The sequence below is a fragment of the Lactuca sativa genome, chromosome 4 (genome assembly GCF_002870075.4).
Source record: "Lactuca sativa cultivar Salinas chromosome 4, Lsat_Salinas_v11, whole genome shotgun sequence".
Classification (NCBI taxonomy): domain Eukaryota; kingdom Viridiplantae; phylum Streptophyta; class Magnoliopsida; order Asterales; family Asteraceae; genus Lactuca; species Lactuca sativa.
In genome coordinates this window covers 187392278-187418892 of record NC_056626.2, presented here as the reverse complement: position 1 = coordinate 187418892, position 26615 = coordinate 187392278, and the positions used below count along the sequence as shown (strand labels likewise).

The following is a 26615-nucleotide window of genomic DNA, read 5'->3' as shown; positions in this document are numbered from 1 at the left end:
TTAGGGTTTATGGTTTAGCTTTAGTGTTTAAGGTTTAAATTTAGGGTTTAGGTTTAGGTTTAGGGTTTAGTAATGTTCACTTGGATGAAGTAATAAACGATAATTGAGGAAACAAAACGAAGATGATAAAGCGATAATGAAAGAAAGAAATGTTATGGAGAATGATATAATTACCAAGTGAAACCAAACCGGGTATATTTAGCATGTTAAAACGACATATTTTAGAGGTTTAGTACCTATCCCCAATCCCCAATATATATATATATATATATATATATATATATATATATATATATATATATATATATATATATATATATATATATATATATATATATAGAGAGAGAGAGAGAGAGAGAGAGTCAGGTTCATTTGAGACCATGCTAATTTTGTGAGACCGTGAGACCAAATCTAAAAATAATTTTAAAATGCAAAATAAAAGGAAAAATCCAAAAATTCTTTTTTTAATTATTATTTTCGGAAATTTATTTAACTAAAAAAAATAACAATAAAAAAATAAATAAAAAAAATTACCGTTTTTTTTTTTGAAAAATACGTGAAATATTCTAATAGACTATTACACTGTACATATTCTAATATGGTTTTTAGAATGTTTAGAATATTTTACTAGATTTGTCAGATATATAGAATATTCCAAATATTCTACTAAAATATGTAAAAAAATGTATTTTTTTGTATTTATTTTTTATATTTTTGGTATTTTTTTTTATATTTTGGAAAACATATATTCCGAAAATAATATTGGAAAAAAAATTCGAAAATTTTCAATTATTTTGCATTTTAAAAATGTTTTTTGTTTTGTCTAATAAATGAGTGGTTAGGATTGTGTCTCACGGTTTCACAAAATTAGGCTGTCTCACATGAACCTAACCTTATATATATATATATATATATATATATATATATATATATATATATATATATATATATATATATATATATATATATATATATAGGGAAATGATCAAATGAGAACACCTAAAAGGTTGAGAACGCAAGAACAAGTATATTAATTTGTAGTTCCATATAATCATTTGTGGAGAAATGATAAATTTTTACGCACAATCAACATGAATATGCTTTTTCTCTTCAATTGTAATTAAATGCGTAAAAAATTATCATTTCTCCACAAATGAATACATGGAATCACACATGAATATATTTTGTTCTCATGTTCTCAACCTTTTTGATGTTCTCATTTGATCCTATATATATATATATATATATATATATATATATATATATATATATATATATATATATATATATATATATATATATATATATATATATATATATATATATGGAAAAGCATCTGACAACCCCCCTATTGGCTCCGCTCTTGATCATACAAAGCTTAAAATGCCCTTAAAATACCAAACATCACATAGTATTTTGATTCATCAATATGTACAAAAAATTCCAAAATTATGAAAATGCATGTAATTAAGATGCAATGCAATAACCATAATTATGCGTGTTAAAATATTAATAAAATGCATCTAAAAAGATGTTTGTTGGATCAAATAGGAATCCATACGAAAGAAAAGAGATCTTACAATTAAAATTTATTTAAAGTAGAAGTTGTTTCTACACAAACTTCATGATGGAGGAAACCTCATCGATCATACTTTCGAATTGATATTTTATGTTCGCTTTCGAGATCCTACTCAAGTTTCAAAGATATTATCATTTATATGTGATATTATTACTCTCAATGAACTCTATGAAGCTTTGCATGCAAAAAAAATGAAATAGATGGTGTTTTCTAATGATTTGAGCAGTTCAGAAGGCGAAGGTGATCAGATTATTTTTGTTTAAGCAAAACATGTTGTACTTCATTTGAATTATCATTAGTGTAAATGCATATTATGATCGAATTATGAATTATATGTATAGGTTACAAGAAACAAAAGAAATTGGCAGATATCATACATCAAACGGGATAATATATGTTTAACTTTTTAGATAATGTTCTAGATGTCAATACATGTGATTTACAAAGACTTTCTTAGGGGTTTGAAGGTCTATAACACTTCCAAATCATCCCCTGGCATCATTGACTTTCTTAGGGGTTTGAAGAATCAATCATTTTTTTCATTACTTTTGAAGAATTTTGTCAACAAGTTCATTAAGATGATTAGAAACATCACCAACAATAACATGATTTCATCTTCCCAGACCATGAGAAATAATTTCACATGTCATTGCAACCAGATTAGGTTCTAAATTATTTTTCATATTACTTGTAGGCTAATGTAAAATGTTAGATTTGTTTGCAACATTCTAACTAATTTATGTTTGCGAGTGTAACCATCGATTTGCAAGAAGGAAACTCGACGATTAGCCTTAGGGTTTCAATTAGCCTTAGGATCGACGAGCCTTTTCTAGCTTATATTAAAAAAGATTATATATGAAGAGGAAGAGGTATAAAGCTTTGTATATAAGAATAAAGTGTGATCATGCTTTTGGAGATATAAAGACGATAAAGAAGAGAAATAACAATTACAGTCGTCGACGTATGCTCATCAGATAGGAAGAGAAGAAAAAGTCGAGAGATAGGAGAAAGGGTGAATGCTTTGAGAAGGAGTGTGTGATGAGAGTGGAGAGAGAGAGAGAGAGAGAGAGATAGTGAGAGAGGTATGTGGGTGGGTCCGGATGGGACGTGGGGTTGTTTTCTATTTAATATCAATATTTGTATTAAAATAGAGGATAAAAAGTCAATTTAACATGATTTAACAAAATTAAACGAAATGTGTAAATTTGAGGGACCAAAACCACAACGAAATATTTTCATAAGGACATTCTATGCAAAATTAAAAGTTTGGGGACTTCAACCTAAAAAAGGTTACAACCATAGGGATAAAATTTGTAGTTTTTAATAAAATGAAACCACAAAAACCCACCAGAAATGTAACCATAGGGATAAACTTATAGAATTTTTGATAATTGTCCTCAATCAACTATTATATGCAAACCAACAATATATTTATAGTTATTATTATTATAGATATACAATATATTTATTCATATTTACCTCATTTCCATCTCAGACCAACTCATTATATTTTTATTTATTATTTTAAAAAGTATCATTGATTTCTCTTGCTATATTTTTCATTCACTTAATGTACATTTATTGTGGCAATCAATGTATACAATTAGATTACAACAATATACTTTCATATATGTAATACAATAAACCCAATTTAATATAATTAGTATTATATTAAAGTAAATCAATTATTTTATGGAAATAAATAGTTAATCATTATGTTTATAATTATATTTTTCTTGACTTTGTATTTATTTAAAAATACAACTGGTGAATATAAATGCTAGCCTTCCAAACACATAATTATATTTTATATGGAGTCAATTAAATATATTTTACACCAGCACATACCAGATACGACATAAAACAATATGCACATCTTTTAATAAATTGGGATCATACCTAGTTCACACAAAAGCATTAACTTGATCAAGAAAATTTATTTCTCCTCTATATAATCAAGAATATATTAGAGGTTAAACCAATACAAAACAGAAAAATGGAGGGCAAGAAAATGGTGAAAGTGATGATGATGATCTTCAATATCATCATGATGGTTATGGGGATGGTGTCAGGACAGGATGCAAATGGCACAACGCCTACTAATCCTTTTCCTTTTACTGATTGTTATGGCAGGTGCTTATTTTTCTGTCTAATTGAACCCCAAAATATGTGTACATGTACATCTACATGCCTCAAAAAATGTCTTGATACACCTTCTAACACAATGGCTATGGCTGTGGATGGATATGGAGAAAATTTTGGCTATTGCAAGCTTGGTTGTGCCACTTCTTTGTGTTCGAACATTAGCAAACCACATAATCTCGGTAAGCATTCTTTTCTTCACTCTTTTGGTGACTAAAATATATGATTTGTAGATAAAACAAACTTTAGGTATAGTTTTGATGTTTGTTTTTTTTAATGAAGTGATAAGGGTGAGACTTTAAGTACCAGGTTAAACATATGAAAAGCATGTAAATTGGGTTTTTGATTTTTGATACGCATTTAATATGTTGAGTTTTTCAGATGGAGAAAGCATGGGAAGATGTGTGGATTCTTGTTCCAACAAGTGCACCATGAGTTATTATTTGGCACCTTAATCGGGATATTCTTGATCTTGTATTGATGTGGCTGTGAAAGTAGATTTTGATATCAAAGAAAATACTACTATGGCTATGCGCTTTAAGAAATCATGTATCATAAAAACAATTGTGGTTTATAAGAGACTATGATGCATAAGGTGCGAAGGTGATTGTCTTTATTTGGATTTTGGATGTTAGGCATTCAAGAATTTTTTTACAATAATTATAATATTTGGGGCAATTTGTTGTGGTCGATTCGTATAATATTATATGGTACTACTCCAATGTTAACATCAAATCAGGATGTTTGTGTCGAAATTTTCTCATCAAATCATACAATGACGTTGAAATTACCATAAAAACAATTTTAAAATTACTATCAAATCAATTACTATAAAAAATTAAAATTATTATTAAATCATATAACCATTATCATAAACCTCATGAATTGATTTGTAAATTCCATCTCTAAGCTTGTAGCTTAGAGTCTAGGAAATCACTTCCGTCCAACTCAATGGAATCACTCCCCTAAATCTAGGATTCTTGATCCTTTTTCCTTTAAGGAATCACTCATTTGTCACAGACAGTTTCAATTATCATCCTACATGCTATGCATATTAAGGATGTTCAAACAATTTTTGAAACTATTTCTCTTTACCCCTTTCAAACCATTCCAACACCATTTTATGAAATTAACAAACATATCATAAGGCCACATAGAAATCAAGGTGTGTGTGTGTGTGTGTATATATATACATATATATATATATATATATACACACACACACACACACACACATATATATATATATATATATACACTCCAAAACATTTCAAATAAGTGATATAGGACATATACTTTGGGTATGTAGTCACCTTGTTAGATCAGGGTGTTAATCCACCCTGATTTAAAGTGAAATTACCTTCCTAAGCACCGCCTAATGATGTATACAAAAGGTTACCAAAATTACCAAAATGCCCCTAAGAGATTACTCTATTTTCTTTGTCTCTTTATGCTTGTCTTAACCTCATATGGAATGTTTGGGAACAACTATAGGTTAAAGACTAAGAGGTTAAGCTTTATAAATCATTTTATAACATTAAAAATGGTTACATGGTCGTGCAAATATTTTCCCTTGAGATACATGGTCGTGTAACACTCAGTTCATTCTAGAAAAATAGTTTTTATCATTTAAGTAGTGTACTTTTCTCCATTTGCTTCCGAACTTGATATATGAGTCCTAATGACTTCAATAAATTCAAATAATAGTATTTTGTCTCAGTTAAGTCCTTTCTTTTTATTGACTTACTGATTAAGACAATTTATGTTCATATGAGCTATAAAGAAGCTCATGTAACCCTTGACTACCATTTTTTTATCTATAAGCTCTTAATAGCTATTTTACTTTACTAAATTCCATTCTATACCAACAATAAGATCTTAATAAACTCTCAAAACAAATTAATAAGCTCTTATATACTTATTTCACCATGGATTACTCAATTCTAATGAGTTTAAGAGTTGGAATTGATGATTCTAGAGTTGATGTAATTCATACTCCATTTCCTTCGAAATCATTTCTAATATAATCAAACATCAATAAATCCACCTTTACATGATATAGTGCCTCAATCCATGTTAGTTTCTATAAGTTTACAATGATATTACCTTCCAAAATTCACGGATTGACATAAAAGCCCTTGATTAATGCATAATTACATATAAGTGAAGAATTTCATGGTGATTATTGATAACTAGTAAAGAACTCGCGTCTATGCCGCTTTTGGGGTAATATGGAAAAAATCGGTCAGCTTTAAAAGATGTGTGCTGAAATTGTAAATCACCATAAATAGGAGAGAAAATCGACAACCCCTAAAATTATATGTCAAAAGTGTACAACGAAAAGAAGGGACATTGGTGAAGAAAATCCAAAAATGTCTTGACAATAATGTTAAAGTTGTCAAAGTTGGGAAAATGTGGTGGCAAAATTTTAAAGGAGGTTTTTTGTGTTTTTTTATATCAAAATGTAAAAGTTTTGACTATAAGGACAAAAAGTGTCAAATTCATTAAAGATTTTTGGCAAAAACACCAAAACGTAAAACTTTTGACTGTAAGGACTAAACGTGTCAAAGTCATTAAAGATTTGTGGCAAAAACCTTAAGGCAGAAAAACTTAATTAAAAGGCAAAAATGTAAAAATTTTGATTTTAGGGACTACAAGTGTCAAATTCAACAAACTTTTATGGCAAAAACCTGAAGCCTAAAAAAGTACTATTCCTAAGCTCCTTTGGATTTAATATATATATATATATATATATATATATATATATATATATATATATATATATATATATATATATATATATATATATATATATATATATATATATATATATAGGGGAGAGTTCAATTGAGAAAAAAAAAGGTTGAGAATGGGAGAATCATTCTCAGCCAATCATTTATTTTTGCCGCAAAATCCTCCAACGTACCGGCGGAAATGGGAAACGAATGCACATGTGTTTTCCAACATAACATATTTCCTTAAACTATGCTAATCATTACCTTAATATATACAAAAACATAGTTTTTTTCGTTTTTTTAATTTTTATAAGCTATTTTTATCAAAAAATGATTTTAAATATACCAAAATTCATGATTTTTTATTCTCTACAAATAGACATCCATATTGATATAGTTTTAAGATAAAATAAAATTTTTTTTTTTTTTATATTTTCAGCTATCGTTATTCATAAGTGAATAAAAATAAATCAGGTTTTTACTACAGTACATTCGTTATTCAGTTATGAATAAAAACTATGACTAATTTTTTTTTTACAATTTAAGTATCATTCATATATGAATATAGCATATAATAAACATAGTATATTCATATTTAAATATTAGACGATGCATTCACTTATGAATATTACATAGTATATTCACTTGTGAATATTAGATGGTATATTCACTTATGAATATTAGATAATATTTTCATATCTGAATATTATATAGTATTACATGGTATATCACATGTGAATATTACATAGTATATTCATTTGTGAATATTAGATGATATATTCACTTATGAATATTACACAGTATATTCACATATGAATATTACAAGGTATTTTCACAAATATATATAATTTTTATATGTTATTCACATATGAATAACATACAGACTTGCATATTTGTTTTTTTGTTTTAATAATCATATACTGAGAAAACATATTCATATATGAATATAACGGGATAATTTAGTTCATGCATTTCATCAAACAGTTGGAGTGCATAGAATTTAACTTTTTATAAAAATGTTAAAAACATGATATTTTGACCATTTAAATCTTACAAAAGAGTAGATTGATAGAGAATTATATGAAATTTTTCAAAAAAAAAAAAAACGATTTGATATTTTTCTAACCTCAGTTTTCAAGTTTTATTTGATAATCGATGTTGAATGAATGATATGAAGTGGATTTTTGTTGATTATCGATGATGTTGATCTAATAACGCTGGAAGTATAATTAATCATAGATGTTGAAGATCTGATCGTATTCAAGCACAATTGAAGGTTGAATTAAAAGAACCAAAAACGAATTTTTGTTGTTAACTGTTGAATCGTGTTGATTATTGACGAAGATCGATGATTGATTAGCACTGGATGATGTTGATGATGGTTTAATTGAAGAAATCTGAATGATTGTTGAAAGTTGGAGAAGAAATTTGGATGATGAACGATGAATGGGTTTGAACTACAGATACGTATTTGAGATTGAAGGTTGTTCTCATATTTACAAGTTTGTCACCGTGTCTTTTTATGTTTGAATAAAATGAGTGGCTGAGAATGATTCCCCCATTCTCAACCTTTTTTATTTTCTCAATTGAACCCACCTCTATATATATATATATATATATATATATATATATATATATATATATATATATATATATATATATATATATATATATATATATATATATATAAAATTCATCGTGTGATTTGATTTAAGCTCATTGTATTAAGACTATTTCCATCATTTAAACTTAATTATCACAAATCACCTTGATTCCCCATGGATGGAGCTTCAAGCTTCCAATCTCTCACTAAACTCCACCACAAGCATATTGTGGTTTGATTAATGAAGTTTAGGTGTTTAAATGTTATACTCAATACTAAGATCAACTAATAAACTTCATGCACTACAATTTTCGGAATTTGTCTCTAATCCTAAGCCTTAGATCGCTAATATGGAAGAAGAAGAAGAATATATTTACCTTCCAAACCCTAGCTTAGTTCGTCACCAAAAATCAACTCAAGATCCTTCATTGATCTTTCCTCCTATTATACGTCATTCTTCTCTAATTAGGGAGAACACTTCCCTTATATACTTCACTACTATAGGTTTATGTCATATTTTATCTCTCATTGCACATAGTTTAGCTAACTGGTACCATTTCCCTAACATCTTATCTAGGCATCACAAATATTTATGGTCCTCCTCCACTATATTGTATGACATTTAAATTCTTTGCACCTAGTTTGGTCCACCCAATTAGTCCAACCCATTTTTTAAGCAAGTTGACACTTTTAACCAATTTTATCAATTTTCTAATTAATTATATTTCACGTCTTCAATAATCATTTTAATTAACAATAAAACTTTATTATAATACTAATTGTATTTTAAAACATTTTTTATTTTATTTTAGTTATTTCTTAATAAAAAAATATTTTTATTGAAAATGGCAAAAACTATTATGCATATTTTGAGGATGTTACATTCTTTGAGTACCAATTTTGATTGGGATTCGGAGAAGGGGATAGTGGGTCAAATTTAGATCAAGGTTACGACACCATCATATTGTTCATTTAAGCCAAAAATGAGTTAGAGAACCATATGATGTTCATAAATGAGTGTATCCACAGTGGATAGTTGGTTTGCATGATTTTTTAACTCATGACAATAAGAAGGGACATTGGGAAAAGATTTGACATGGATGTTAAATAACTGATTCTCAAGATAAATTATAGGTGATTTTTTATTTTCTCGGAAGATATTTTGAAGATGTTAACAACCTTGTTTTGTGATTGAATCAGTAGCGAGAATGGTATTGAGAAGATCGTTATACATTATGTCATAGATCCATTGTAGAATAATGGCGTCAAGACGAGACCAAGATTCCTTGACATGCGAAGTGGTGTCCTCTAAAGGTTTGGTTGGAGGGTCAGGAGTAAGTATGTGATTGATAACTTGATAGGCATGGTGGTCGATCTTGAAGAGTTCAGACCATGATGTGTATTGCTTTTTTTTCCATCCATGAAGTAGCAAGGATGAGATTCTTCATATTGGAGACGGTAACTGTCAAATGAAATTTAGTGGTTGGGGTCAACAATGAAAGGGAGGTAGGGAGAGGAGATGATTTGGAGGGGTCGTCGGTTAGTGTTTGAATAAGACTACACCATCATGATGTGTATTGCCTTTTCACATTAATTGATTTATTTAGTTTCATAATCGGCAACCCTATGGAAATTTAGTTTCTATACAAAGTGTTGAAAATTAATGGTCTATACATGTGACTTCATGTGAGGCTAAACGGAATGGAAGGGGTTTTCATGCGTAAGTTGACTTGGTTGCATCACTTATGTGGGAATACCACCTCTGCCTTGTGATGTGGTGTGTGTGTGTGTGTGAGTGAGAGAGAGAGGGGGGGGGGGGGGGGGGGGGGGGGAGAGAGAGAGAGAGGGGAACAATCTAATTTAATATCCTTATTTTCATTCTAGTTATTCAAATTTCATCGATAAGTTGAGCACGTCTTTGTCAGGGAGAGGGAGAGGGAGCGGGAGAGAGAGAGAGAGAGGAACAATCTAATTTAATATTCTTATTTTCATTCTAGTTATTCAAATTTCATCGATAAGTTGAGCACGTCTTTGTCATTTTGATTTAGGATTTCTTACATAATATTTTTATTAATTATTGTGTTTTGATATATTAATAATTTAATTGGAATGTTTAAATTATAAATTCTACCTATTGACTTGAAAAAAATATCTTTTCAATGTAATTTTAATTTAAGCTTATTCTTAGTTTATGTTTTTTAAGTTTTTAATGTAATTTTTATTTCCAGTTTTAGTAATGTAATTTTATTTTGTTTAATGAAAATTTTATTTTGTTTTAGAAATTTGTGTTTCTATTAAAATTGGGTGCTTAAAATAAATAAAAATTAAAAGTTTTTTTTATGATGTGCAGTGGCAGATATTTCTTAATGTGAGTAAGAACTAGTAGGGCGTGTTTGACACGGAGCTTTTGAAAGCGTTTGGGAGCTTCTAGCTTTTAGCTTTTGACAAAACACTCTGATTTAAACAAAAAGTTTCGTTTGGCAGTACGAGCATTTAGCTTTTAGTTTTAACAAAACGCTTCGATTTTAAAAGCTACTACATGTAGTTTTTAACAAAACGCTCTGGAGCTTTTGAAATCAATTTCCATAATTACCCTTAAAAATATATTTATATATATTTTTATTTTTAATCAATTGTCCTTTTATGTAATTTTATATATTTCAAAAGCTTCCAGCTACTTTTGTCAAACATTCATATAACAAATAAAAGTTACAGCTTCCCGCTACCAGCTACCAGATACACGCTACCAGCTACCCGCTACTCACTTCCAGCTAACAGCTACTTTTGCCAAACACGCCCGTAGAAAGCAGTGAAGTTGATCTAACGCTGAGGTGACCCACTTTTTGAACAAAGACTTTATGGACCACTCTTTATAACTTGATATCCAAAACTAATATTAAGGCCAAATATTTATAGAGTAAATTACTGCAATCGTCCCTATGGTTTGGTCAAAATTACACATTTGGTCCCTAACTTTTTTTTGCATTCGGATAGTCCCTGTGGTTTGATTTTGTTGCGTTTTTCGTCCCTATGGTTCGCTTTTGTTGCGTTTTTCGTCCCTTACATAAAGTTAGGGACCAAACGTGCAATTTTGACCAAACCATAGGGACGAAAAACGCAACAAAGTCAAACCATAGGGACGATCCGATTGCAAAAAAAAATTAGGACCAAACGTGTAATTTTTACCAAACTATAGGGACAATTTCAGTAATTTACTCATATTTATATAACATATACAGTTCTAAAAAAAGCATTTTGACCTATGCTATGGATTTTGCTCTTTTAGACACGTGCTTCTTCCTTCGGCTCACCGCCTCTTATTCATCTTCCAATATTCCACCGCTTTATACCGAAGTTCTTTGGTTTTCATCATGTATCTATTACAATATTATCATAATCTTATGCACACTGACAAGAAAATATAACACAACATACATAACCCACAACGGACCAAACTGTCAAAGTGTACCACAAACGACCAAAACAATTGATCACTAATCTCTTATTTTCTATATTGTTAACAAATCCATACCCCACATTGTGGCGGACGCAGACTATTTTAATAGGGATGTCCCTCGTACTTCAAGCGGGTGCACCAAATAAAAAAAACAAAAAAAAAATTCCGACACGAGCAGTGGTCTGGGACACCAAATGCCCACTAAGGTCTGTCACTGCCCCACAAAACGGGGTTCCTCATCTAGTTATTATTGAATATATCCAATTGAAACTCGATGATAACCGGATATATCACAACATAAATGATAACTGAATAGCAATTTGATCATTTGGTTTGGAATTGGATTTCGATGGTCTTCCAACAACTGACTTATCCACATTGGATAATAAAATTTAGAACCATTCCAATCGAATTATAATTGGATACCCAATTTAGTTGGTCGGTTTAAAATTGATTAGTCGGTTTGAATTAGTTTTTTCCTGCACGCCTTGTTCATATGAGATAACTGTTACTGCTTTACCAAAATTTACATACCATTTAATAAAATTTTATTATGGCTAACAAAAAGAAAATTATATAAAAAATAGGGTTAATGTCATAAAAACCCTCAAGTTTTCAAGGTTTTATCGGTTTTGCCCAAAGTTGAATTTTATGTTCGGTTTTACCATTTTACCGGTGATAACAGGTTTTCCAGGTTACCATTATATTAAATTCGCAAAAAAAACCCTTAAGTTTACCATTTTTTTTTTGTATTTTTACCCTTAAGTTTATAATTTTTTTACACTTTTACCCTAAGTATTTTTTTTTATAATATACGTATTCATGCAGAAAAATCGTATTTATATACGAAAAAATGTTTGATTAAATATTGTATTTTTTTAATGTTATATATATATATATATATATATATATATATATATATATATATATATATATATATATATATATTTGTTTGTGTTTGTGTGTGTTTTTGCAAGGTTATATATCATTTAAAAAAATAAATAATATTTTTAGAATTACGAATACGTGTTTTATAGATATAGTTTTTAGAAGTATAAATACATTTTTTTACATTTTTATATATTAATATGTATCTTTACTTCTAAAAATATATTTATACTTTAAAAAAACATATAGCAAAATACATATTTACACTTCTAAAAATATATGTATATACTTATATAAACATGTTTATGATTAAACAAGTTTTTTTATTAATATGTATATTTTTAAATACATAAAAATACGTATTTTTAGTTCTAAAAACATATTAATTTGTTTTTTACATCTTAAATGGTTTATCCAAGAAAAAAACATGTACACACACATACACACACACACACACACACACACACACACATATATATATATATATATATATATATATATATATATATATATATATATATATATATATAACATTAAAAAATGTAAATACAATATTTAATTAAATTTTTTTCATATATAAATATGATTTTTCTGTCTGAATACGTATAATATGAAAAAAAAAAAGATACATAGGGTAACAGTGTAAAAAAAATTATAAACTTAAGGGTAAAACGTAAGAAAAACTATAAACTTAAGGGTTTTTTGCGAAGTTAATATGATGGTAACCTGTTATCACCGGTAAAAAGGTAAAACCGAACATATTTTCGAAAATGTTAAGGTAAAAACGAACATAAAATTCAACTTTAGACAAAACCGACAAAACCCTAAAAACTTGAGGGTTTTTATGACATAAGCCCTAAAAAATAAAAACATATGGTAGGCTTGCATTGATGTTTTAAGTTATTGTAGGTCACCTTCTATGGATAGATATATTGTTACGATTCGCTAACAATATCGATATGAGTTCTTTTATTTATTACCTTAATTTTATAATATATTTTTGATATTGAAACTTCGGCATTACAGAAACCTAGTCAACCCCCTCCATTCTTCCTTCGAATTAAAACAGAAAGAGATAGAATAGATATTGTATAGATAGTGGTAGGTAGTAGGTACGGCCTGTTGGACTAGAACCAAACGAATTTTTTCGGTTAACAACCGGATACAAACATTATAAATATATACAATTTGTAACTTCCATTTTCTCCCACAAATTGACAGTAGCTAAAAGTACTACACAAACTGCACAGTGTATAGGGGCGGACGCAGGATTTTATAGTAGGAATTGCACCGGAGAGTTAGGGGTTGTACGGTAGTAGAAAAAATAAAATTTTCGAAAAAATTTCCGCTTCACACGGAAAAGTTAGGGGTTGCGAGTGCCACCGTGGACCACCCCTAGGTCCACCCCTGACAGTGTACAAGGTTGAATTACAGTTCATAAGCTATTAAGGTTGATAGATTAAAAGTGAATATTATTATATAATATATGATTTTGAGCGTTGAGTTCTAACAAGATAGTTTTATGAGACTTGAAGTAAACTATGTTTAGAACCATTCGGAAAGTGATGGGAAGTCTTATGAGATTCCAATCAAAAGTCAAATATTGAAATTAACGAAAATGTAAAATTTAAGATGGAAATAAGTAAAACTAAAGGTATTGAAAGTTGTAAATTATCTCGTTAGAAACATTTAGGCGAAAACTGCACTGAAATCCGAGTTATAACGAAAAAGTTATGACTTATTAAAACTTCGCGACAGAATCGGCACGACGCTATATGACGTAAAAAGTGAGTTTCCAATAAACTACTTTTTAGCTTTAGTGATCTAAATGAAATTCGTAGTATTCGTTCAACCGAAAATTTCATAAAAAAAACGTCCAAATCTGACTTCGTATGAAAAAATTATGATTTTTCTAAGATTCAGCATAGCAGTACACAGCCCGAAACTCGAAATAAAGATCGAGTGATTTTTAGCCGACACAACCTAAACGAGAATCGAAGATCTCGTCAATAGTAGTACAACGGTAAAAGGACAGACGAAAACGGACGTCGGATGAAGAAGTTATGAAATTTTAACGGACTTTTCCTGTCTCAGCCTATTAAAAATATAATATTAAAAATGAATTCAAAATTAGCCGACGAAGTCTAAACGAAAGTTGTAAAGTATAATCTCACCTACGCGTGAATATAAAGAACGTTAAAAAGGGAACTCGTATGCGAAATATATGAATTTTTGAAGTTTTAGTCACAAACTTCGAGGAGGCCGTACGCCTAGTGTACTACGAACGGAGGACACGCATCATACACTCTTGACACGTCCTAGGTCCGGGAACCGAACCGATGCCACGCATCACTCTACATGCCGCGTACTAGGCTTACGCTCAACGTAGAGCATCGTTACGCAGTACGCCCAGCGTAATGCTGGACTTCCGTTACTATAAATAGAAAGCAAGGTCTTCCGGAATTTTGTTTACAATTTGACTCTCTTTCACCCTCTAATCTCTCTCAAATTACCCTAACACCCCCCCCCCCCCCCCCCCCCCCCGAAGCCTAGGGAACTACCCCAACACCCGAAGCAAGCCCCGGAGCACCGAAGACCCCGAGAAAATAATATTTTCAGTCGAAACTCTGCCCACTCAAAGCCCGGTTTTCAACTAAAATCCCCGGTTTCGTCAAATAAAGTCATTTTTAAAAACAAAGTGCTGCCCAAGTTATCATTTTATCATTCGGCTATTTCACGGTCAGTTCAATATAGGGACAATTGTATATTATGTGTTATATGTCAAATATGCTTTCATGTGTTATTTTGGTTTTATAGCGTTGATCATGTAGAGCATGACTCATATCATTTTTGGTATTGGCATTGAGCCTTTGGCCATGTAGAACATGTCTCGTATTATTCTGGTATTGGATTTATGCCTTTGGCCATGTAGAGCATGTCTCGTATCATTTCTGGTATTAACTTTGTGCCTTTGGCCATGTAGAGCATGATTCGTATCACTTTTGGTATTGGCATCGGGCTAGGTAAGGCTGAAAGCCTGTATATTCTAGCAAAATGATATTTAGAAATTGTTTATTTTCTGTGTCACTTGGACTGAAGTCTTGTTAATGTATATCATGTTGAAATTGTTGTATCTCATTGATTGTAAATCTTTGAATCAAATCATTGGTTGATATGGAAAGCTTGTCATATGATTCACATATGCTTTTGTTGTTCTCTGTCCCTCCTTGCTTCTGATATATATATATATATATATATATATATATATATATATATATATATATATATATATATATATATATGACATAGCAATATATTGTAACTGTTATTGAACTCACTAAGCGTCACCCGCTTATCCCTCTCAGTGTTTTAACTATTGCAGGTGATAAGCATCCAGTATAGTTATGTACTGTAAGAAGAGGTAGAATAGTTAATATTATCACTTTTGTACTTGGTGTATAAATTCCTGGGAAGTTATATGATATATAAAACTTTGTAAAATTCTTAATAGTTGGTTTGTATCCAGACTTTTGTAAATTATATTATGAATATACATGTAGCATGTTTGAAGTAATAATATCGTAAAGTTTAAAGAGTGGGTTCTCACAATCATGATATCAGAGCAATAGTTTAAGCGAACTAAATCCCACATATTGGTATTTGGACTTAAACTATTGGAAGTTCAATATATGAACGGATTCATTGTAAGTACATGGATACAAACCATAGGAAAGACTTAAGTGAAATATTAGGTAATGATAAATCCTAATATTCTAAAATACTATGTTACTCCAAATTTTCAGAGCAATGGTTGAACAGGTGAGTAGTCATACACCAAATGTGGGTGGAGATCCTCATCCTGATGAAGTAAATACTTCAGTATCCCCTCGTGAGGAGCGACTTGTGGATAAACTTACTGGTGTTATTCGGAAGACTCTCGAAGAACACAAAAAGGTTAGTGATAAAGGTAAAGAGAAAGCCACCACCGGAGAATCTTCAAAAGGGGAGGCGAAACGTTCCTCATTCAAAACTTTCAAGAGTAATGGTGCTACGGAGTTTTTAGGTGTTCTTAATCCCATTGTTGTTTTTACCTGGATCTAGAACACAGAAAAAGTATTCCGTATTTCTCATGTGATTAATGAAGATAAGGCTAATTATGCTTCTGCAATGCTCATCGGAGAAGCCTTAGTCTGGTGGGAAGCAACATACGAAGCTCTCAACGAGTATGACCAGGATAATTTATCTTGGGAAATGTTCAAAACTCGCTTGCTAGGAAAGTATTGTCCTCTAGATATGAGGAGAAGGTTGGAGAAAGAATTCCTCGAGCTTAAACAGAGAGGAATGACTGTGAATGATTATGAAACTCAATTCAATCAAAAAGCACGGTTTGCTGCAAAGTATATTCCAACTAAAAACGATAAAATTCAGTTATTCATGGAAGGACTACGGTATGAAATCTGCGATTTCATGGTTAATCAGGATGATCTGTCATTTGATAAAGTTGTTGAGTATGCCCGAAAACGCGAGTAAAATATAATAATATAATATGTCAAAATTAGATATCTTTTTTATCATCAAAATCAATTTGTATTGACCACTGTTTCATAGTTTATTCTTATAATATTATAGTTCTTATAATCACATTTAGAAATAAAAAAAAAATGAGTAAATTAAACGAATTGTCCATGTGGTTATGGTTTGGCTGAATCTATACGATTTGTTTTTCATTCCAACTCTTCATTTTGGTTTAAACTTGCATGATTCATTCATGTTATTACTGTTACTGATTTTTTGATTTACTTATCATTTATCTATAATTTAAGAGTTTTAATAATAAAATGGACCCCACCACTCCCCACCCAAGTAAAACCCTAGACCTGAATACCACCGGAGACACCACACTTCACCACTGCCGAAATCCTCTAGTACAAAGACGCTGCTTCAAGAAAACAGTTGAAAGCAACTTCATCTTCTCCAGTGGAAAACCTATCGTTCACTCACCATCCCACTTATGTTCTCAAGAATGGCATCATCGGAAGAACCAGATGGCATCGCCTCCATGCCCCAACCCTACAAGCTAAAGCAAACCCTCACATGCCACAATGTTGAAGCTTCGACAAGATGGGATTAATCAGAGGTTGGAAATGATCTGAATCAAAAAGAAAGCTTCAAGGCAAACCTTCACATCCCGTTGCTGGTGGTGTAATATTAATGGGTCCAATTAAATAGAAAAACAAAATACAATACAATACATAAATAAATCATAAAAACTAAAACAATATATCGCTTTTCAGTTTTGTTAGAAACGAAACGCAGAGAGTAGGCCACACCCCAGGGATGATTCTTGTAATTTACTTTTAAAAGGTAAATAAACAAAAACATGATAATAACAACTAAATATGAAAAGACGAAAAGTATGGCCTGAAAAAGAATATTTGGTATTGGTATTTTATAAAACCTAGAAAGTAACTAAAACTCAATACACTACCAAACTCAACTCCTCATGTCTATATTATATTTAATTTTACGTATCCCCAATTACAAAACTCGACATTACACCACGCTCAAATTAAACAGACGCCCCCTTCTCCATTTCTCCCATTCACAGTTTGGTAGCTACCTAAAAAGAAAAAAAAAACAAAGAACACAAAACACATAATCATATATTTGTTTGTAACAACACCAAAAATAAAAAATGTAAATCTTACCTGAGTAAGGAGTTCATAACCGTCTACAGTGAACTTAGTGACGCCATGTAAGTACTGCCATTCAGAGACGAGATGAAGTTGAAAAATTAGACCCCCTCCATATAATACACAAATAAGAAAATTAAAAAATAAAATAGAATAATAGATCACCAGAAAATAAGATTAGAATTTTCACAAATTGCATTTAGGCTGCTGATGGATTTCCTGCATTATCTGTAACCCACTCTTCATCAACCTCAGCCTCAGCCTCATGACCATTAACAAGTACACCACCATCTAAAGAATCATTATCCTTATCCTTATCCTTATTACCAACAAATTCCTCCTCCTTTTCATTCTCTTCTTCTACATCCTGTGTCAACAAAAATACAAATACAGATAAATATTAAAACAGAAAATAAAATATAAATACCAAGTCAAAAATGTACCTCTTGATCCAACTCTCCATTTTCATGAACATCCAGTTGCATGTGTTTGAAAGCATCAACTAGGTTCACATGCGATCTATCAACATAATTCACATATTCTGTTGCTGGAGGATAACTACCCCTATACAATAATTGGAACAAAAAAAAATATGTATTAGTTTTTTGTTTATCTCACAAAATAATTTTAATATGAAATGAAAAATCTAACCTTGTGTCTGCGCTTCTTGATTCAACTTGTAGTGCAACTTGCCAGTCCTCAAACATATTTGGGTACTCGTCTGGATCCGCTAAGGATTCTGCAGCCTTCTGGTTAACCTGTGTGATTACATCATGTTATATTGTGTCAAATGACAAAAAAGGACAAGAGATTTTATAAATTATTAATTATATATTATTAATTAATTAACCTTGTTAAGGTCTTTTCTCCAAAGGGCGACTACTTCTGAAACTTTGCTTGGAAGGTAAGATCGTGCCATTAAAGCAGCTTCGGGTATCCTGTTGCTGTTAAAGGAGAGTGTTTTTTTAGAAATGTTTTTTGAACAGGATTTATTTATGTATGAAACTGAAACATGAGGGCAAACCTGTCAATTAACAACTGTAGGCAGTCTTCTAATTTACCCAACATAAATAGACAAGCGAATGCAACATTGTTTTTTCCGTTTTCTTTTGCAAGTGATGCAAGTTTTATAATCTCTTCAGCATCTCCTAAAGAAGAATAGAGTAGTAATAAACCACTTAAATCATTTGCATGCTTCAAACAATCTTCAGCCATGTCCAACTGCAATATCACAGATATTTTAATCATTTCGAACAAATATAAATATTTATAAAAAGAAAAAAAAAATCAAATAATTTATACCATTCCAGTAGACATAGCTAGTTCTCCCAATTGCTTCCATTTTGACTCACTCTGGGCTACTAACGCAATATCCTGTATAAAATAGAAATCTATTTTATATAAAACAGTATAAAAAATATTATCTTTTGTTTGTGAAAGTTGATTGTTATACCTTTGCAATGTCTAGTTTACCAAGCTGAATGGCAAGCTCAAATCTATAATCAGGCTCTGTAGCAACTTCCAAAGCCTCTTCAATCATGCCTCGTGATTCCAGAAAACGAGCAACACTGTGAAATAAACAATATATATAATTGATTAAAATCCAAGAATTATTGATCAGGTGTATCTGAGGTCTACCTGTTATGATGGTCCTGCGGAATCGATGGCAAAAGGTCACTAGCTCGTTCAAGGTCTCCACGCATCACAAGTGTTTTATACTCGATCAAGGTGAGAAGCAATGTGTATCCAATGACACTATAATGTAATAATTATAATAAATTAATGATCAAAATTACAACTTTGAAATAATGATGTTTAATTCAAAATCTGTAAAAGACACTCACTTAAATTCTTTGTCAATGAGATAAACCCTGCTTTGGTTGGCTAAATATCCTAAAAGATACATTGGTCGATCCAAATGAAACATTGTGGTTACCTGAAAATTTATTTAAAATTATGTAACAATTCATAATATTAAAATAAAAAACCCAAGTGAGGAAACTCTTTGGTAAACAAAATATTTTTGTCCCTGTGCACTTATGAAAATTACAGATTGGATCCCTAACTTTAACTTTTAACCATTTTCATCCCAAAAAATAATTTTTGTAACATTAATAAGGCGTTAAATCAATTTGAATGGCAATGTTGCTCTCTATTTTATATTTTTTGTTTTTATTTTTATCTAAATACAGCATAAAATCTAAAAAACAAAACCATAAATAAAAACTCACCCCTATTACAACCAGCCACCCTCCCCTCTGCTTTACATGTTTTGTAATTATTTTTCCTAATTTTATAATTTTAATTTTAATAAATGCCAAATTAAGGGTATTAATGCCATTTTATATAAGATTAACGAGAGAAGTTAGAAGGGTGGACCAAAGGTGTTTCAAAGTCTTCTTTAGGGACAAAAAAGATTAAAAAACTCAAGTGAGGGACCCAATCTGTAATTTCATATAAGCATAGGGACGAAATATGTAGTTTATTTACAGTAAACTTTTTATGACAAGTAGTAATGACATGAATGGAATATACCTCACCACCCACACAATAATTGAGTCTCCATGAAGAATTATTGTAAATAAAACAGTCCCCAACCCATAATCCAGTTCTAACTCTTTCATTTATATCATACAGAGGTTCAAAGGAATCCTCAACACCTTGTTCATCTACAGATCTTCCACTATCAAAATGTGCAGACACTACATCGCGCTGCAATATAAACAAATTTTTATTTTATATTTTCATTCGAAAGAAAAAAAAAATAGAAAAAATAAGATCTTACATTGTACTTTAGTATGTGAAACATTGAATCACTGGCAATTGTGACAAGATCACCACTATCTGCCCAGTAAAGATTCTGAAAAAAAACTCAAAAATGATATCATAAGACATGCTAATAAAAGAAACAGATAATTTGAATTCAAGGTTAATAGTGTAATTAGTATTTACTTTGACATTGACATCAATTCGTTGAATCAATCTACACTCAGCCCAATCATAGAAACATATAAAATCATTTGAACACATTGCAAGTAAAGATCCTCCGAATATTTTCTCAGCTGAAAAGGTTGGCCGGATGCTTTTCTTTTCCTGATTAATTTAAACATCCGAAACATAAATCTTTGAGTAGATTAGTAAATGACGGATGTACCCTTTGGAATGTTATGGAAGAACCTGAAAAGATTTGTTGAAGATCTTGATCTTAGATGTACTTTCCCTAACAGCATATTCACCATCAGATGACCAAACAATCTCTAATGCAGATCCAAATGATCTATTTCTCCATGCCAAAGCTGTATATATGATGTATTCACCATCACCACAGACAACAACAAATCTCCCATTTGGGTTGTGCTTCAAGCTCTGTGGAAAAATAGAAAAGTCAAAGTTTATATGGTTGACTATTTTCAGTTTAAAGGAAGGTAGGAACAAGCATAACTCACTTGTGGATAAAGATCACATGTACCCAGTTCTTTAACTGCTAAAGGCAGCCTCTCTCCATCAGAAACCTGAATAAAAAATAGATTTTTATTTTCAATTTCATTGTTGACATAATATAACATGTATATGGGCTTTAAAGTCCAAACCTCGTGATCAGCTCCCACACTCTTGATGTTAACAGTTTGAATTTCATTATGTTTAGCCCATATAATTTTCCCACTATTGTCCATGCTGGCTACAGGCTCTTCACGTCCAATTTTCACCATTATGGTTCCCTCATCATAGCCAATAACAATCCTGTAAAAACAGTAATTAAAATAAATCCAGATAAATGAAGAAGCATCAAGATTCAAGACCCACAAAACAAAAAACAAAAAGTGCTATATATAGAAACATAACACACTTACCGACGTGAACCTTTCATGTATCCAACAGCCCAAACCCTTTCAAGTCCATAGTTCAAGGTGTTCTCAAGTCTGCATAAAAAAAAGAATGGCATAAAGTCAAAAAGTTTACATTTTTAGCATCTGTATAATGAGGGTATTTTGGTCTTTTAATAGGAAATGAAGAATAAAATTGAAATCCTTCCATCCATGATCCATCAAGATTCCATGCCAATGGAATGGAATCTAGCATTCCAATTCCTTCAGAATCCACAAACCAAACACACCCTTAAAGGTCAAAAACAAGAGCTCACCTGTAAGTGGTTGAATGCCATATACGAACAGTACCATCTTCTGAACCTGTCATTATTATTGGAAGCTCGGGATGGAAACATACAGCAGAAACATTGTGTGTGTGACCTTCTAGAGTTTGGACACAAGTTTTAGTTTGATAATCCCATACCTGTTTCAAATTATGTATAACATAAAATGCAAATTGTAGACACATTTATACACATAGCCAAAAAAAGGGGACAAACCTTAGCAGTGTGATCATCTGATCCAGTAATAAGATAGGGTTTATCACCACCAGTAAAGTAATCCACACAGTTCACTCCTTTGAGATGTGCATCCAGTGTGAAGTTAGGATCAGGTGAACCAAGATTCCAAATCTAAAATTAAAAAGATAGTTTTAAACTGTTGGTTATCACTGTATCAGTTACTGGTAGACAATTAAGCATGTTCTAATTAAGATTACCTTTATAGTGCGATCAAGTGATGCACTTGCAAAAGTATTGGTGTCTTTAGGGTTAATGGTGACTTGCATAACATAATGAGAATGACCCTCAAAGATTTGAGTACAAAACCAACTTTTCTCCCAATCCCAAAGCTTTATAAGCATGTCATCAGATGATGATAATACATATGGTAGTGTAGGGTGCACAGCCACACACCGGATGTAATCAGTATGTGCCTCAAAGACTTTGACTTTGTCCATTGTATTATAATTGTATACACGAATAAACATATCATCTGCACCAGCAACAACCCATTGCTTGCGTGCTATGAACTTTGCTGATCTGACTGCATATGTGTTGTGTAAGCATCAGATATAAAATTTAAATACCAATCAGATAAAAGGGTACATTAACAGACTATAATAACAAACCTGGTAATTCGGTCACCTCAAATGATTTTACCATAATCTGCAATTAAGAACATGAGAGTTATCTACTTTTCTTACGTAAGCTTTGTTCTTTAGCTCCATTCAAGACAGTTATCTACTTGCCAATCAATGAAGTGACAAAAGTTTTAACATCTTACAACATTTATGATGTTTATTTCCTTCTTGATAACTATACAAACAATTTCTTATTATAATTGGTGGCATCGTCAGTGATCAGCTATTCAGCTACCTTCTCTACTATATAACTAAGTTGCACAAAGTTAGATGACATTTATATCCTGGTAGTTTTCTGCAGAGCATTTATTTAGTGCAGTAATTTAAAATGCTACTAGTAACTTGTTAAAACTTATATGTTCTTCGTAGTTATTTTTCTATAGCCAATAAGTTGACTGCATTGCATGGCAACAGAAATAAATCCCTTCACAAGAGGCAATGACTACTATTCTAATAAGAGAAATAACTTGAATTTTGTGTTTCTCAGTTGAATTTTACTGCATTTATACTCCATTGAGAAGGAATATACATCAAGGAAAACATGCATGGATGTTGACTTTAGAGATGTCAACAGAATCCCATTAGAAAATATCAACCATTTTAATTATTCACTTCCTAAAACTTGTTAAATTAGTCTCATACCTGGGTCTGGTAATTCCAGATGCAGACTGTCCCCGAATACAAACTTGCTAGGATCCTGTAAAAAAACAAAAGAACCATGACTATTGATGCATAAATGTCTAGTATTTGCTCAACAACAAATTTCCCTATGATTTAGCTACTAAAGCTTGGGATTCAGTTATACTACAAATAAACTCCTAGCAATTTCTATCAGAGTCAAAATAAAAATACACAAGTCACCAAAAAGAGTTCATTTATAATGAGTAAGTATAAGGGAAAAGTGAATATGTGGCTGTCATGTATGTAATATTAGGTATAGAACCATCAAAATTGACTTCATTTTGATTAAAAAAACACAAGTTTTTTCATTGTTAGCTTCTTTCTATTGCTTTTGAGCTCATATTATTTCCGATTCATAATTTATCTCCAACATCTATGTATTTCGAATGTGTTGTTTATAATAAACCTTTAGTAGGCTTCATAACTTTCTTTGACACCTACCATATATATACTTGCATGGCTCTTTTTACTGTGTTATGGGAAGAAGTTTATTAAGTTTTTAATGAGCAATTTCAATCTTTCATTATAGTTTTCTATATTAAATTTGAATATGAATATTTATAGGTAGTTGATAATGTATTTTATACATGGTTTGTGTTGCGAAATTAAATATTTAAAACTCCATCAAAATATGTACAAAGCCTATCATCTAGTCTAATAGAGAGTACAAGAAAGATGGTAGCGAGATTTGATCGCATTTTGTTAAAACGATGTAGTTTTTTATGGTTCTATACCTAATATTAGGTACATAATAGCCACATATTCCCTAAGCCCTAAGTATAATTACCATGGCTCCGTTGGGTGCAGATCCACGGATTTTACTCTTTCTGATCTTTGAGCGAGTTTCCTCTGTCAAAAATACTCATAATTAGCACGACTAATGAAGACAAGTCTTTACTTAATAACAATAACGACAATGAGTCAATTCCAAATGAATATCAGCAGTACCTTGATCTCGAGTCTCAGAGGCTGTTCCAAAGTGAAACACAAACAAAAGGAAATGAAGTTTCAGTTAGCACACCAGATCCCAATAGTTCGTTAATAAAATCTCAAATAGATCATACAAACGCCAAAGTTAATCTCTAATGTGATTTAATCAATGATCAATCAAACGGAATTAGATCAACCGGATCCAAAACAAAATCAGCAAAAATGCGAATCAAGTAGAATTGTAGACTCACCATTGCTACAGATTAAATTAAGCGCCTTGATCGATAAATCAATGACTGACAACAGAACCCTAAGCTCCGAGTGAGAGATCCGATCAGACAACCCGAACAGAGAACAAGGCACGCCGAATCTCCGTCCGAATTGAGAGATTTTGTGAGTGCTAGGGTATGGAGAGTAATGGAAATAGAGATCAAGTCGCGTAACAGCACATCTGTGAATCGGGAGTGTCAAAGAGGGTGCGGTTTTGAACATACAAAATGAAGTGTGTTTGTTTGTTTAGGTGCAAAATGCAAAATGCAACGACCAAACTTGAGGAAAATTTTCTAAGGTCTTTTTTTTTTTCGGTTAATTAACTTTGGTTTATTTATATATGGGTAATTATTTTTTTTAACAAATCTATCTGGGTAACAAATTTTTTGGAAGTGTTCCCATATGACCGTTATGACCGGCTATAGTAGGTTACATCCGGTTATAATGGTTATATGTGAACACTTCCAAAAAATTCGTTACATAGATATGTAAAAATAAAAATAGTTACCTAGATGTGAACAAGCCGAAAAGATAATAGTAAATTACACGAATTGTCCATGTGGTTTGGAGTAATTTGCGCGTTTTGTTCATAATTTATTTTTTTAACTCGGCTGATCACTATTGTTTATTTTGGTGTGTGTTTGGTCTCTGTCTTATATACAAAAACTATTATGCCCTTATTAATTAATTTTTTTTATTTATGTATTTGTTTTTTATATATTTAAAAAAATTAATAGACCACATATATTTGTATCTTTTTACTATAAGGCTAAGCGGAGTGGGGACGCTAAGCCCACTCGCTACGCTCGCTAGCGAGCCATAAACACCGCCCCCTAGCGCCCGCTAGGGGGGTCATTATCCGATCCTCGTTACCATTTTGGCAAGAAGTGATAGAGAGAGGGTGAGGGTGGAAGCTAATTGGTGGAGACGGGTGAATGTCTGGTTCTTTGTGCTTCTTTTTTCTTTTCTTAAACTGATAAAATATATGAGTTTTTCTTTTGATCATGTTCTTCGAACAATCAAAAGAAAGAAACTACATCCAACCTTGAACACCCAAACCCTAAATTAGAGGGGATGATGAAGAATTTTTCGTTGTCTGAATAAACCGAGCGAAGTTTGAGACTTACCGTGTCTTGGCAGGGTAATTTCTGGAGGGTTGTGATGGAATTTCCACCATTGAAGCAGTCGGGATGTTTGCAGCCATGGCAGTTTATTCCTATTTGCTCTGATTATTAACCAATCTGAGCCTCGTTACTTTATTTCTCACATTTTCACATCGATTTTGCACGATAATTCATCTTTTAAATTTGGGATTTTGATATTTTGCTTTAAGTAAGCTTTGTCACTATTTATGTGGTTAAACTTTTTTTTATTTTGTTTCTTTTAAGTGCAAAATCTATCAAAGGGTGTGAGATGGTCATTTGCCTTAAATTTCCAAGATGGATTTCATATTTTCCTAACAAAATAAAAAATTAATCAAAAAAATAAAATTTGTTTAATATTTGTGCGTAAAAAATGTTTGTATATTAAAATAAAGTAATTTAATTAAATTAAGAAAAAGAAAATATAAAAAATAGAGTGCTAAGAGTATTACCACTCCTTACCAAATGCTTAAATGTCCGAAAATGAG

At 31.1% G+C, this 26615-nt stretch overlaps 2 protein-coding genes across 3 annotated transcripts; one reads left to right on the top strand and one right to left on the bottom strand.

Annotated features, from left to right (window-relative positions):
• The first annotated feature begins 3575 nt into the window (after positions 1-3575).
• Positions 3576-4156, top strand: LOC111918956 (thionin-like protein 2). The gene is made up of 3 exons (XM_042901690.1): positions 3576-3903; positions 4004-4011; positions 4103-4156. Exons 1-3 carry the CDS (start codon positions 3576-3578, stop codon positions 4154-4156), a joined length of 390 nt encoding a protein of 129 aa, XP_042757624.1.
• A 13665-nt stretch (positions 4157-17821) lies between these two features.
• LOC111918953 (coatomer subunit beta'-2) lies at positions 17822-25234 on the bottom strand. 2 transcript variants are annotated; one of them, XM_042901246.1, is made up of 26 exons: positions 24967-25234; positions 24734-24754; positions 24573-24634; positions 23747-23801; positions 23093-23129; positions 22682-23007; positions 22464-22595; positions 22239-22387; positions 21949-22017; positions 21688-21838; positions 21544-21609; positions 21275-21463; positions 21050-21190; positions 20883-20957; positions 20633-20809; positions 19942-20033; positions 19736-19852; positions 19551-19665; positions 19400-19471; positions 19122-19318; positions 18948-19041; positions 18749-18855; positions 18541-18661; positions 18263-18464; positions 18113-18166; positions 17822-18020 (listed from the first exon to the last, which is right to left on the bottom strand). In XM_042901246.1, exons 1-24 carry the CDS (start codon positions 24967-24969, stop codon positions 18297-18299), a joined length of 2736 nt encoding a protein of 911 aa, XP_042757180.1. In that variant the 5' UTR covers positions 24970-25234; the 3' UTR covers positions 17822-18020; positions 18113-18166; positions 18263-18296. The 2 variants fall into 2 exon arrangements, with proteins under 2 accessions (XP_042757180.1, XP_023770337.1); XM_023914569.2 differs by having other exon boundaries at positions 17822-18024; positions 24967-25233.
• Between the last annotated feature and the right edge of the window lie 1381 nt (positions 25235-26615).